This window comes from Hylobates moloch, unplaced genomic scaffold, assembly GCF_009828535.3.
Source record: "Hylobates moloch isolate HMO894 unplaced genomic scaffold, HMol_V3 SCAFFOLD_3, whole genome shotgun sequence".
In the NCBI taxonomy this organism is placed as follows: domain Eukaryota; kingdom Metazoa; phylum Chordata; class Mammalia; order Primates; family Hylobatidae; genus Hylobates; species Hylobates moloch.
The window spans coordinates 100354605-100369927 of NW_026652278.1; the positions used below are offsets into that span (position 1 = coordinate 100354605).

At 38.6% G+C, this 15323-nt stretch overlaps 1 protein-coding gene across 1 annotated transcript in view; it reads right to left on the reverse strand.

Annotated features, from left to right (window-relative positions):
- The window catches only part of GPR158 (G protein-coupled receptor 158), a 400375-nt gene that overhangs the window by 353616 nt on the left and 31436 nt on the right, over positions 1–15323 (reverse strand). Inside the window, exon 2 of the mRNA XM_032144948.2 lies at positions 546–651. Coding sequence (XP_032000839.1) covers positions 546–651 — 106 coding nt within the window. The remainder of the gene's footprint in view (positions 1–545; positions 652–15323) is intronic.

Sequence of the window (15323 nt, forward strand, 5' to 3'; positions counted from 1 at the left end):
TGAAACCCCGTCTCTACTAAAAAAAATACAAAAAATTAGCCAGGCGTGGTGGCGGACGCCTGTAGTCCCAGCTACTCCGGAGGCTGGGGCAGGAGAATGGCGTGAACCCGGGAGGCGAAGCTTGCGGTGAGCCGAGATCGCACCACTGCACTGCAGCCTGGGTGACAGAGTGAGACTCCGTCTCAAATCAATCAATCAATCAATCAATCAATCAATCAGGATAATTTGTTTGACCATTCCTGGGACTGGTTTCTCATCTCAGGACTATTTTAAATTTCCAGCCCATTTTGAAGAATAGGGCCAGGCTTTGACTAAACTCAAACTTCAGATGTAATTGTAGTTTTGGCCTTCTTTCAGTCCCCAAATGAACAGTTATTCTACACAAATTTTATTTTCTACTCCTATTTTAGTTCATTTGGCAGAACTGAGACCTACATAGATTTTTTTCCTAGTAAGATGCCTCTTGTTCATTTACCCAACAAATATAACATATTCAAAATAATGTATTCCTGAGCTTAAAGAGGATTTTATTTTCATCCTCTTACCTCTGAATTGTTGAGGTGACATTTATGAGTTCCTGAAAACCAGCCATCACTTGAGCATTGGTCAATGTCCACTTTCTGAACATTTATGTCAACTTTCATGGCACCCCTAGAAACAGAAAAGGATAAAAAGAACAAATTAATCTGGACATTTATGATTTCTCTGTATTTTAAGCTTGAAATTAGAAAATTATCATAAAGAACATGCCAAAAATTGTCAAATTGCCTACTCATATCCAACTAAAGTGTACCAAGAGAAGACACACAGTATAAGAAAATCATTAAGTATTGGCTTTATGTAAGTCCAAAGGCAGGGAGCTGTCTTCACTTCCTTATATAATGCCTGGTACATAATAAGTGCTCAATAAATATGTGTTGATTGCCTGAACTCCCGGACAATATTGCTCTAGACATGGCAGAAAATGTGACTCTAAAATAACACTTGCTCTCAGAACCCCTTCTAGTAAAGTAAATTAAAATAAAGCCTTCAGTTCATTTCTTTCTACTCCTACTTCCCATTGCAGGGCTAGGAAGATTGAGGAGCAGGGAGGACGGTATCAGAAAACAAGCATCTCTTTCCTCTGATCTCTCATTCTAATAACTCTAAACAGCTCTTTAGGTCTCCCAGTGTTCCACATTAAACAGAGATTTGCCTCACTACAGAAATGCTGACTACATTTTTTTTCTTTTAAATCTGGAAACGAAGAGACTGCATTTCACTTAGCCATTTGAGAAGTGTCACTAAGAAAGACAACTCACAAATTCAGAGCCAGTCAAAAGCTAAATTGCAAAGAAAGCTCCAAGTTGGTCTAAAATTCCTCCACTTCCTCCAACCAATTTTCTCTCTATATTTTCCTAAGATTCCCTCCTTTCTATTTTTCACCACCACCAGCACCACTAGCAGCAGTTGCCGCAGAAATATCTGTCCAACACTGCACTATCACACATGGACTCTATTGAAATAAGTATTCTGCATCCTGGGCCCTGAAGCTTTATAACGTAGTTTTTCATAAACTTAAGTAAAGTATATATATCCCACTACAAACTACTCAAAGTAAAAACACATTTTCGAGGTCCCACACCCCTAATTTAAACAATTTTTCATTATGATATCACTCATACATATAAAAGTAGGCTCAAATTCCTGATTTTATAGCTCCTGTAGCTACAAAGAATCCCACAGAATTACAAATTAAATGCAAACAAAACTATAAAACCAACAAAAACCAAATTTAAAACATTAATTTAAGAAAACCAACCATTATGCTTTGCCAAAACAAAATCACCTCTCAAAACAGGAATATAGTACTGACTGCTAGTTCAGCAATCCTATTTTGCCACACATCTTATGACTCATTTCTCTCATCTCTTTTCTCCTTTTAAACTACTGTGAAGCATTCTAACAGCATGGCTTAATGCCATTTGGGCTTCCTTTGGGGTGAATAAATCATTTCTTTTTTCAGTCTGCCTCTGTTCTTTTCTTTAACCTGTGAGAAAAGTACTACATTACCTAGTGCCTACATGCTCAAAAGATACACAGAAATAAATAGGGACACTGAAACCTCCTGCCAGTGTTTGGTTTATCCAGATAATCCAGAATATGTTTGAGTTGATTTTCCAGATGATCAGTGAAATGAAAACACAAAAGTTACAGAAAACACGCTGATCGTTCAGAAATATAGACCCCATTTTGCAAAATATTACTGTTGTGGGCCATAATGCAATAAAACAAATGTTTATGTGATAAATAAATGGATTTCCAAGTAACCTAATGCCTTAATCCAGTTCACGCCTTTCCTCTTTCAACAAATATTTATCGTCTGGTATGTACATATCACTGTAAGATACACTATGCACGACAGAAAGGCAAACCTACCCTGAAGGAACACTAGAAAGCATAAGACATTTTGAAAATGACCAAAGTGTTTAATGGACAGTGGATGCTAAATTCTGGAGGATTTGGAAAGCTATCATTTGGAGTAAAGTAGGGCTTCAATAACCATTTGTTGACTTACTGACTGCTTTCACTACTAGAACTTTCAATCGAACTATGTCCCACCAAAGTTAATCTATTCATGTAAGCCCACTTCTGGTTCTACTTTATGCTCTTTGGAAATAACTTTGTTTCACTGATTCAGTAGATACTCAGTGAGTGCTTACTACGTGCCAGAATTGTTCTTGCTTTTTGAAATGCATCAGTAAGTAGGAACATAAAATCCTGCCTTCATAGAGCTTAATTCTAGTGTGGGATAGAAAAATAGGTAAAATAAATGATTAAATTATACTATATTTTACAAAAAAAAATAAGTTCCATGGAGAAAACAACTTCCAGCAGATAAAGGGGATGAAATAGAAAATTTTTTTAATTTTTTTAAAGGGTGGTCAAGATAAGTCTCACTGAGGTGAAATTTCTGACTCAACACACTTCAAGGTATAATTAGAGCAGGTTTATAAGCACACTCTAAATCACCAGTATCATAAAGCTTCTCATTGGACTACTGTTGTCCACTACATTTTGGTTATCCTTCTTGAATATCTTATTTAGAAAGTATTTGTAATTGGCAAACTAATCAATATGCATTTCTACTCGTTCCACAATTGTTGGTTCTAACGAGGTCAAGTTTTTCTCAACAATCCTGCCATAGCAGTCCAGTTCCCAGACAGTGGAAATCTCAAATCTTCCAGCTTACTCAAACATCGGCTAACCTGGAAAATAAAAAGCTGCAATTACTGTGGTCATTTCCTTCCCTGGAGAAAACTGACTTCAGAAAAAGGCAGTTCAACTGACTGAAAGCTTTCACCCTTCATTCCAAGTTCGTACATGGAAACTGAAAAGTCACCGCAGACCTCAAGCACAGCTCGTGAAGCATTCCAGGCTTGCGCAAAACCGTGGAAGATAATGAGCTATGTTTCCCAGCTGGGAAATCAACAATGAGCCTTCTTCATTACAGCCTAAGCCTAGGTGCCCAGAGACTTACAGAACCCTGGGGAAGGCGCCTGTAGACTTCCTGTCAGGGAGAAGCGGAGGTTTGGGGGATATAACAGAAAGAAAACCCTCTCTTTGTGGGGAAGAGCATCCTGCTGAAAGGGACTCAAAGATCCAACACCTAAGGACCAGGTGTCCCGTCGCAGACCAGGCCAGGTGACAGCCCCATCGCACCTGTGCCCTGTATCCCCTGAGTGGGCATCTCGGGTTGAGGGCTCCTGGGAAATTCTGAGAGTGAAAAGCTGGCTGCTGTTTCATGGCCTCAGGACAGGAAAGTGAGGGCCAAAAAAAAAGCCTGTAGTGGCCTCCAGAGAATGGAAAATATAGCAAATAGGATCCCCTAAACACCTGGGTGCTTAGCTACACTGCAGACCAGCATTTTCCTCTATTTGTTCATCAATAGAACAACAAGCCCGAAGCAGGATTCAGCCCATCAAACACGATTTCCCTACTGGTCTTTCTCTGTGAATGGACCTCCAAGTCAAAGCAATGGCCAAGTGCCATAGGTTGGACTCCCTTTGTGCTTCTTGTATCTTGACTCTTCTCTTCCATATGCATGGCCAATGCCTTGCTTCAGGCCCTCATCTTTCACGGGTTAAAAAAATTTAATAGCATACTCTTGGGTCCTGTTTGGCATTGCTCCAAGTAAAGATCCTGGTTTGTAGCTCTTGAAGTTTATATGGTTTAGGGGACTTCTTTAAGAAAAACAAAATCATGAATACACATTTATGTGACGAGATGACCTTTGGCCCTAGGTCTTTGGGTGATAACTGTTGGATGGGTAGGCACCATGGGCATTAAGAGTATTACCAGAAGCCATTTCGATACAAGAATGACCAGTAACTTCACTATACGCAGAAGTGACCACAAACAACTTTAATATATATTGCTAAACCCAGACTGAAAAAATCCTAAACTTCCTCTTAACCAGTTTGCAAAACTGCCCACAGCCTAGGAAAAGTGTAACGGAGGCCCATTATACCAGAAAGAGACATTGCATTCAAAACATTTTATTTTTGCAAATTTTACAAAAACAGTTGACCACAAAACTCATTTCTAGTACCCATTCCAGGATTTTAGAAAGTTCCCATGCAAGTAAGGGTTGCTGAAGCCCAAGAATCATACACTGCTTTCTATGTAATATTTGAAACATATAAACCCGATCCTGACAATTCCCTACTGGAAATCAATATTGCTCACTTTCCTGAAGAATAAAATCCAAGTTCCTTGGAATGACATAACAGGGCCCTCCTAATTCTAACTTCTCCAACCACTCTCACGCATATATTCCTTGTTCTAGACAATTCAGAACTACATTTAGGGTCCTAAAAAATTCATGATATCTCAAACCATTCTTTCACAGATGCCTTTATAGCTGAAGTCCCTTTGCCTAAACTATGCCTTACATTATAACTCCTACCTGGCCACTTTCTAAAGCCTCCCATGAACTCCAAGTCTGATATGGAAGAGAGTCCCTTATACTCCCATAATGCACTGTGCTTACCTTCTTCACATCAATTAGCACGCTATATTATAATATTTGATTTTCAATATGTTTTCCCCACTAAAATTTCCATGGTCTATATCTTTTTTAACAGTTTTCCTCAGCTCCTAAATCAGCCCACACCCAAAATTAACTTCGGAAGAATTGCAGACATGAGAGAAGCAAGGAGCAGCTAAACTGGCATCCTCCTCCCTCAAAAAAATACCCAAGCAAATTGAAAATGTCATAAACTGCTATGGAGGAATGGATAGAAAGAGAGACTGGATAGATTGATGGAAAGACTTGAAATTCTGCTTTTCTTCCCTCCCCGTGTTACCTTGGACAGTAATTTTTCTGCTCCATCACTACAAAAAAAATGGACAGTAACAGCATATGTAGTCAACATTGATGGGATATCAAGGTAGAAGTTGTGCTGAAATTGATGAAAACAGGTGCCTGTAGATCAGCTGCCATCAGTCATTCACTTCTAACAATAGACAACCAGAACAGAATCCGGTGCCTGGAAACGGATTGCTGCCATAATCAAAACTCTAAAATCTATGCCAGTGGCCTTGGGAACAAGCAAAAGCTAAAAGGGCCTCAGTGATGGTTAATGAAAGTGGGAATTTGTTGGTGAGTTTTGAAGGAGAATGAAGAAAATGTTATTGGAGGCAGGAACAAAAGGGACTTTTGTTATATAGTAGGTAGAAAGTTTGACAGCACCGTCGCCTGTGAACAAGTGAATTTGTAGATCCAGCTGAGGAAGCTTCTAGACAAATGCAGAAAGTACTACACTTGGCTCTTTCTAGCTGCAGCTGATAAACATAAAAAGACAGACATGGACTAAAGAAGGAGCTGGTTTGTGGTTTTGTGTTTTGGCTTTTTGAGACAGAGTCTCTGTCACCCAGGCTGGAGTACAGTGGCACGATCTCAGCCCACTGCAACCTCCACCTCCCCGGCTCAAGTGATTCTCTTGCCTCAGCCTCCTGAGTAGCTGGGACTACAGGTGTGCACCACCACGCCCTGCTAATTTTTGTATTTTTAGTAGAGACTGGGTTTCACTATGTTGGCCAGGCTGGTCTGGAACTCCTGACCTCAGGTGAACCACCTGCCTCAGCCTCCCAAAGTGCTAGGATTGCAGGCATGAGCCACTATGCCCAGCCATGTTTTGGCTTTTTAATTATGGTAAAATATACATAACACAATTTACCATCTTAACCATTTTTAATGTACGCTTTTGTAGTATTGAGTTCATACATATTATTGTGCAACCAATCTTGAGAACTCTTTTCATCTTGCAAAACTGAAACTCTGTTCTCTTTAAGTGACAAATCCCTATTCCCCAACTCTGCCAAGCTCTTGGATTAGAACTACCTTTCTACTTTCTGTCTCTATGAATTTAACTCCTCTAGGTTCCTCATGTATGTGGAATCATACAGTATTTGCCTTTTCATGACTGGCTTATTTCACTTAGTATAATGTCCCTGAGGTTCATCCATGTTGTAGCATGTGTCAGAATTTTCTTCCTTTTTAAGGCTTAACAAGATTCCATTTTATATATACACCACATTTTGTTTAGCCATTCATCTGCGGTGGGCCCGCTGAGTTCCTTCCCCTTTTTGGCTCTTGTAAATAATGTTGCTATGGAACCGCTTAGATTTTTAACAAAATTTAGAAGAAATATAAAAAGGCAGGACTGCTGAATTTGAAATAAAACTTTCTACGGAAACACAACAAGCAAATAAAATATGGTGTATTAGTTTGTTAAGGCTGCCATAAACAAGTATCTCAGACTGGGTGATTTAAACAACAGAACTTTTATTTTCTCACCATTCTTTAAGCTAGAAGTTTAACATAAAGGAGTCAGCAGAGTTGCTTTCTTCTGAGCTTCTCTCCTTGACTTGACCTTGTGTCTTCACATGGTCTTACACCTCTGTGCATGTCTGTCTCCTCATTGCTTATAAGGACATCAGTCATGCTGGATTAGGACCCACCCTAACTGACCTCATTTTAACTTCTTTAAAGATCCTATCACCAAATACAATCACATTCTGAGATATTGGAGGTTAGGAGTGCAACATATCAATTTTTGGAGAACACAATTCATACTATAATATATGGTATCCTGATTTATATCCTGGAACAGAAAAGGGACATTAGTGGAAAAACAGGAAACCTGAATGAAGCCTGTAGTTTAGTGAATATTAGCTCCTTACTTTTGATAATTTTGCCATGGTTATGTAAGATGTATTATTACAGGAAGCTGCGTAAAGAGTATATAGAAACTTTCTTTTCTAGCTTTACTAATCTTCTGAAAGTCTAAAAGTATTTTAAAATAGTTTTAAAAACTTTCTAGTTATAAAAAACCAGTTTTTTAAAACATAAATAAATAAATAAGGGAGACTAGGCCAGGCGTGGTGGCTCACGCCTGTAATCCCAGCACTTTAGGAGGCCGAGGCCGGCGGATTATGAGGTCAGGAGATCAAGACCATCCTGGCTAACACGGTGAAACCCCATCTCTACTAAAAATACAAAAAATTAGCCGGGCATGGTGGCCGGCACCTGTAGTCCCAGCTACTTGGGAGGCTGATGCAGGAGAATGGCGTGAACCTGGGAGGCAGAGCTTGCAGTGAGCCGAGATCGCGCCACTGCACTCCAGCCTGGGCGAAAGAGCGAGACTCCATCTCAAAAGAAAAAAAATAGTAATAATAATGGAGACTCAAGAATTAAAGAGACAATATGCAAATAAACAGAAAATCTGCAAATAATATGCAGAATGAAGAGATAAAAAGGAATGTTTAAAAAGCAGTATTAGGATAAATTGTTCTCTAACAAATTTTGAAAAACTAAAAGAGAAGGATTAAAAGGATAAGTTGATAGACAATATAAAATGCCAGTTGGCCCCAAAAGGAAGAAAAAACATTAATAGTGCAATAAAGCATAAAAAATTCAAATCATTCACTTCCCTGAAAACTTCAGGCCTAGATGGCTTTATATACGAATTCTACCTGACTTTTAAGGAACAATTCTGTTTTTATGTTTTCACAAACAAAAAGAAAAAAAAACCCACCCAGTTCACATCACATGATTTTTATTCCAAACCACGAGGGCAATAAAAAAAAAATGCAGCCACATTTTAACTACGCATATAGATTTAAGAGTCTTAAAGGAAATACGGGCTAAACAAATGTTTAAATATATTAAAATAATTATATGTCATGATATAGTGGAATATAGATCAGAATGAAAGGTTGTTTTAGCACTAGAAAAATATATCAAAAAATTCAAAATAAAAGAAATGAGAAAAAATTATTTTAATCAAACTAAAGAGGCATTTTACAAAGTTCAACAACTAAATTATTTTTAATGGCAAACTACAAATAGAAGGAAACTTTCTTAAATTGGCAAAGCTTGCCTCGAGCAACACTACTCTTAAGGGAGAAATTTTTTTTAAGATGTTCCCTTTAAGGCAAGAATGCTTACTGTATCACTGATGCTATGTAACAGAGCACTGAAATTTTGACTAATTCTATAAGAACCAAAAAAACTGAAAAAGAAAGATAAGATGTAAAGATCAGAAGTGAAGATATTAATTTGTCTTTATTTGTACATGATATGATCATTTAAAATCAGCAGATAAATATGAGAATAAGAAAGTTCAGCAAGGTTGCTGGATACCAGATCAAAGAACAAAAAGCATTAGCATTTCTTTACAACAATCTCCAGTAAAAAAATTGTAACTAAAAAGACAACATTTAAAATAGTAACAAAACCTACAGGCCAGGCACCGTGGCTCACGCCTATAATCCCAGCACTTTGGGAGGCCAAGGCGGGCGGATCACAAGGTCAGGAGTTCGAGACCAGCCTGGCTAATACGGTGAAACTCCGTCTTTAATAAAAATACAAAAATTACCTGGACATGGTGGTGGGCGCCTGTACTCCCAGCTACTTGGGAGGCTGAGGCAAGAGAATCGCTTGAACCCAGGAGGCAGAAGTTGCAGTGAGCCGAGATGGCGCCACTGCACTCTAGCCTGGGCAACAAAGCAAGACTCATCTCAAAAAAAAACACCAAAAAACTAAATTCTCTAGTAGTTAAGTAAGAATACACAAAACCTCTATGGAAAAATTTTGAAAACTCTTAATGAAGAACAATAAATGATCTGAATAAATGGAGAAACATACTGATATGGTTTGGATCTGTGTTCCCACCTAAATCTCGTGTCAAATTGTAATCCCCAGTGTTGGAGGTGGGGCCTGGTGGGAGGTGATTGGATCATGAATGGCTTAGCACCATCCCCTCAGTGCTGTTCTTGTGATGGTGAGTATGTTCTCGTAAGTTCTGGTTGTCCAAAAGTGTGTAGCACACCCCCCCTTACTCCTGCCATGTAAGACGCCTGCTCACACTTTGCCTTTCATCATGAGTAAAAGCTCCCTGAAGCTTCCCCAGAAGCAGATGCTGCCATGCTTCCTGTACAGCCTGCAGAACTGTGAGCCAGTTAAACCTCTTTTCTTTATAAATTACCCAGTCTCAGGTATTTCTTTATAGTAGCGCAAAATGGACTGACACACATGCCATTCTCTAAAAGGGGATAATTCATTGTAATAAAAATGTCAATTCTCATCAAATGAAAGTATAAAATTAATGCACAACCTACCAAAATTCTGTATGAATTTTTGAGAAATAGCTTAAGTTTAAGTAGAATAATAAAAGTCAGTTGTGAAAAAGAAAAAGAGGACTTGCCCAACAAAATATTAGGACATACTACCCAATTGTGGCAGACATGGGAAGCCATGGAACAAAATAGCTCAGAGACAGACATATGGATATGAGGCACTTACATGTATGATAAAGGAAGGTAGTATTAGGAACTTGGGCCACTAATGGATAAATATAATAACTGGATCACTACCCAATACCATGCACACAGGTATATTCCAAATGTTAACAACTTGACTGCAAAAGGTAGAATTATAAAGTTAGTAGTTGATAACATAAGAGAATATTTTTGTGACAGGGTGTCAGAAGGCTTCCTAAATGCTATGGCTTAAATGTGTCCCCCAGAGTTCATGTGTTAGGAACTTCATCCCCAGTGCAACGGTGTTAAGAGATGGGACCTATAAGAGGTGATTGGTCGTAAGGGCTCTGCCCTCATGAATGGATTAATGTGGTTATTAAGGGAGTGGGTTTGCTATAAAAGCAAATTTGGCCTCCTCTTGTGCATGTGCTCCCCCCATGCCTTTTTCCTGTGCACGAGTAGGCTCTTTTGTCCTTTCACTCCTGCCACAAGATGACACAGCAACAAGACCTTCACCAGGCGTGGCCTCCCAACAATGGACTTCCTGGACTCAGGAACTGTGAGTCAAATAAACTTCTAATCATCTATTGTGAGCCAAATAAATGTCTAATGATTTTAATCATTATAAATTACCTAGTCTCAGGTATCGTTATAGTGGCACAAAACACACTGAGACAAAAAACAAAACCCAAAAGCATAAACCACAAGGCAAAATTTTGATTAAGTAAAAAACATCAGAAATTTTTTTAAATTCTGGTTTTCTTTTCTTTTCTTTTCTTTTTCTTTTTTCTTGAGACGGAGTCTCCCTCTGTCGCCAGACTGGAGTGCGGTGGCACGATCCCAGTTCACTGCAACCTCCGACTCCCTGATTCAAGCGATTCTCCTGCCTCAGTCTCCGGAGTAGCTGGGACTACAGGCGCCCACCACCATGCCCCACTATTTTTTGTATTTTTAGTAGAGATGGGGTTTCACCATGTTGGCCAGGATGGTCTCAATATCCTGACCTCGTGATCTGCCCGCCTCGGCCTCCCAAAGTGCTGGGATTACAGGTCTGAGCCACCACACCCAGCCAAAATTCTAGTTTTCAAGGGAGGACATTATGGACAAAGTTAACTGAAAGATGACATATTGGATGATTTTGCAATGTCTAAAATTTACAAGGATATAATGTCATGAATACACCAAGATTTCTTGCAAGTCAACAAAATATAGCAATTATAATAGGAAGTAGGCAAAGGAATATAAACAGTTTACAAAAAAAGTAAACCAAATAGGCCCACAAGCATATGAAGAAATGCTTAAGCACATTGGTAATCAGGAATGCAAATTAAAACAATAATGAGATATCACTACACATTTATTAGACTGGCAAAAAAAATATTCAGAAAGCTGTATAATGCCAAGTGTTGGCAGGAATGTGAGGCTACAGGAACCCTGCTGGTGGGTCTGGAAACTGATGCACCCTGTCTAGAAAGTAATCTTACAATATTTAGTAAAATGGAGTTTACCCCTCCCTATGACCCAGAAATCCTGCTTTTGGGTTTCTCTTTCATAGAAATCCTCACTCATTCATAAAGGGGCACAGAATACACACTATTCAGCAGTAGAGAAATGGATTGGTTGTATATGTAGCAACATTAAGAGATTTTTAAAGCAGACTTGTGTGAATAAAATGCAAAATAACGAGGTGTCTAGCAACTATTTAAGCAAAATTACTTACAAACAAAATAGCATGTCAATAGAAGAATACACTGCACAGGCTAGTTGTAAATGGGGTGGGTTCAAGGGAAACAAGAGACTTTTTTGAGAATGGAAGAAGAGTGATTTCCTTTTTGTCACTGTGTAACTGAAGATTCTAAATTCATAATTTCATGACTTTTAAGTTTTAGCTGAAGTCATCTTTGGGTTTCTTCCTTATCTGGGGCCTCTCATACTAAGAAAACATTGCTCACAAAAACACCCTGCATCTCTATCATTTAGCTCAAGCCCAGAACTACGAAAAGTACAAGAGCACCAAGAACACAGTTCTCCCAGGGCTTTAATGACAGAGAAAATATTTGGCAAATCTACCACAATTAGGCATGACCTTAGTACCAAAGTACTTGGTGGCTGCTTACTTAGCAAATATAAGCAGATAATCTAGGTTATTTGAGGATAAGGCTAACTTTTCCTCTAACACAACTAAGACTTAAGTCACAAGCCACTGAGTAAACAAAGCCGGGGTCAAGACACCAGAAACCAGATAGGATTTTGGAGCCAAAGATAAAAATAAAAATATAATATCAACAGTTAACTAATATTTCTTTTATCTGTAACACTTTTCAGTTATAAAATAGATTGTAAAATAGATTTTGTGTGTGTGTCCCTACTACATGTAAGGCCCTTTGCTAGGTGGTAGTGCAGATGCAAAGCATAGGATATCACTCTTTAAAAGATTCTGGTTTAGTGGGAAGAAAAAAAAAACAGAAGTAAAGATACAATTTATTCATTCATTTACACAAAATGCATTGAGCACTGAATTACCACTGTTGCTCTGTATTCTGTTCAGCCCTCTGATGTGGCATAGTGCCATGATGAGGGTATTGAAGAATAGGCAATCCAGTAAGAGGACACAGATCATTTAAAGGTTTGTCTTATACGAGGAAGAGATAGAGTTGTACACAGATCTAACAGCAGTCAAAAAGAAGAATAAAGGAGGTAGAAAACCATATTCCATACAATTTACATATTACACATAAAAGAGAACTGCCTAAAGAAAACAGGAAGTGGCTGGGCACAGTGGCTCACACCTGTAATCCCAGCATTTTGGGAGGCCGAGGCAGGCGGATCAGAGGTCAGGAGTTCAAGACTAGCCTGGCCAATATGGTGAAACCCCATCTCTACTAAAAATACAAAAAAAAAACAGGAAGTGACCTGCTCTCCTGTACAGTCTCCAAGTAATCCCAAACCCATGCTCTAGTGGGTTTGCAGGTTAATTCAGGTGAAAGCAGGTTTGGGACCTACCAAATTTGACAGTTTGTAGAGGCCACCATGTGATCAGGAAATGCTGAGATATTCTTGCTGCCAGCACCATGTGACACAGTTTCCAATGCTTCTCTTTATTCTTTTACTTCTCAATTCTAATACACACACACAAACACACACAGAGATTCACACAGGACCAAAGAATCTCATGCTGAGAACAGTGGTTCTGGTGATGAGATGGTTGGTAGAAGAATATCATATATACCAATATAAGATGTACAGGATGCAAATTTTGTTTATTCTTTTACAAAAGCCTCTTGAATGCCATCATTTCTTTAGTTGTCAATCAACTTTTAAAACGTGTTTTCTCCTTCTTTCAATTACAGCACTGTAGGTAATTGAGACAAAGTTTTCTTTTTTCAAAACTTTCCATTTCTAAATGCAACATTTGCTAAAATTAAAGTAAAAGCAGGAAAAAATAATCTCTGTATGTTTGCTAGAGATGCAAAATTGTCATTATTAGCATATTAAAATGTGAAAAATCAATTGAAACAAAAATGGTTACTAACCCTGGCCAATAATAAGCTATGTGACTAATGAACAAAGCAAACACATTCTATAAACCCTGCTGTGCACAGTTGAATATACCATGTGGTAAACATTATATTTTAAATTCCTACAAGTGTTTAGCTCTTTCCAGTTTTCAAAGAACTTTTGACATATATTACCTCATTTTATCTTTACCAAACCACTAGGCATAAAGTACGTAGTTGTCTTAATGATAGCATAAGAGTGAAATAGTATCAAAAGTAGCTAACCAACAGAGAATATTAATTAGGAAAGGTAGTATTTACATTGTTATCTGAGTCCTTAAAGATCTTATAAATGAAAACACAAAGCCCACTAATCAACCCCAAAACCTGCTTGTTCTGCCAGCTATACCTTTATGATTATTTAAGTAGAATCATATAAAGTCAACCTAGTAGTAAATATAACCTTATGCTGTATCCCAGGAGTCCCTCAATCCCTGGGTCATGGGCCGGTACGAGTCCATGACCTGTTAGGAACCAAGGCAGCACGGCAGGAGGTGGGCAGCAGGTGAGTGAGCACCACCACCTGAGCTTCACTTCCTGTCAGATCAGCGGTGGCATTAGATTCTCATAGGAGCACAAACACTATTGTGAACTGCATATGTGAGGGATCTAGGTTGCATGATCCTTATGAGACCCTAATTCCTGATGATCTGAGGTGGAACAGTTTCATCCTGAAACCATCGCCCTTCCCCCACCATCGATGGAAAAATTGTCTTCCTCAAAAACTAGTCCCAGGTGCCAAAAACGTTGGGCACCACTATTCTATCTTATGATTCAGTTTAAAAAGGGGAGGAATAGACTGACAGAGTCACAGCAAGAGAAGAAATCTGTCCAGAAGCACCAATGAATGAGTCATATAGCAAAATGGACCTGTTGGGAGAAGCAATCTGCCATGGGCCCTGAGCTTCCCATCATGGTCTTGCTGGATATGCCAAGAATGTCAAGTCCTGACTTAGCCACTTGGACCATTTCTAGGGTTGTGTTTGGCAGCGATCAACCTCGAGGGATGAGGTAATGTCTCCCCCCAGACAAAGAGGAGGTTTCCTTCTGCTTAATGTAAAGGCAGTGAATCTCTGAGTTCACAATTCTCCTCCTGTAATGCAACCCATTCGTGTGCAAGTGTCCATTATGGGCTCTTTGCATTTCCCCCATGGGACTTGGGCAAAAGTGGGAACTAACACAGACAGACTTGAAGCTCTAGATTAATTAAGTCCTTTCTCTCTGATCTAGGAGGCTTATGTCCTCCAGCAGCATCCATAAAATAGTCAAGAATCAGCTTGTTAGCTCACAAGTAAAATCTAGGTAGGATCTACACAGCACCTTTAAAAATCACCTGTCAATCACCCTACCTTCTGGCAAGTAAATTATTTAACCATCAGAAATCAAAGCTGCATTTCTAGTAAACCTTGAATACATGTACATAATAGGCAGCCAGTAAGAATAGTGCTACAGAAGTATATTTAAAGAATTTTGAAATATAAGTCAAAACACAGTGTAGGGTATTTGGTATACATTTATTAGAAAACAGGAAAAATATTTAACATATATGTTTTACAACAAAGATATATACCAAAATGTTATCAATTAATAACTCTGAGCATTAAGATTGTGGGTGATTAGAATTGTTCTTCTTTTGGTTGATCATTATTTTTTATAATTTCCAAGTGAATAAATATTTTTATAATAGAAAAAGAGTTAAACTTTAAAACTAGAAAAATAATTATTTCACGGCTTGAAAGTCCTTTAGAGTAACAGATTTCATAGTCTTCCAGACTTTTTCTCTTCTACCAATTAAATGGGTTGTTCTTATATTTAATCAACTATTTCTTAAAACTCTGGATATTTAAGAACCCATATTTGGGCCGGGCGCAGTGGCTCATGCCTCTAATCCCAGCACTTTGGGAGACCGAGGCGGGTGGAACAAGAGGTCAGGAGATCGAGACCATCCTGGCTAACACA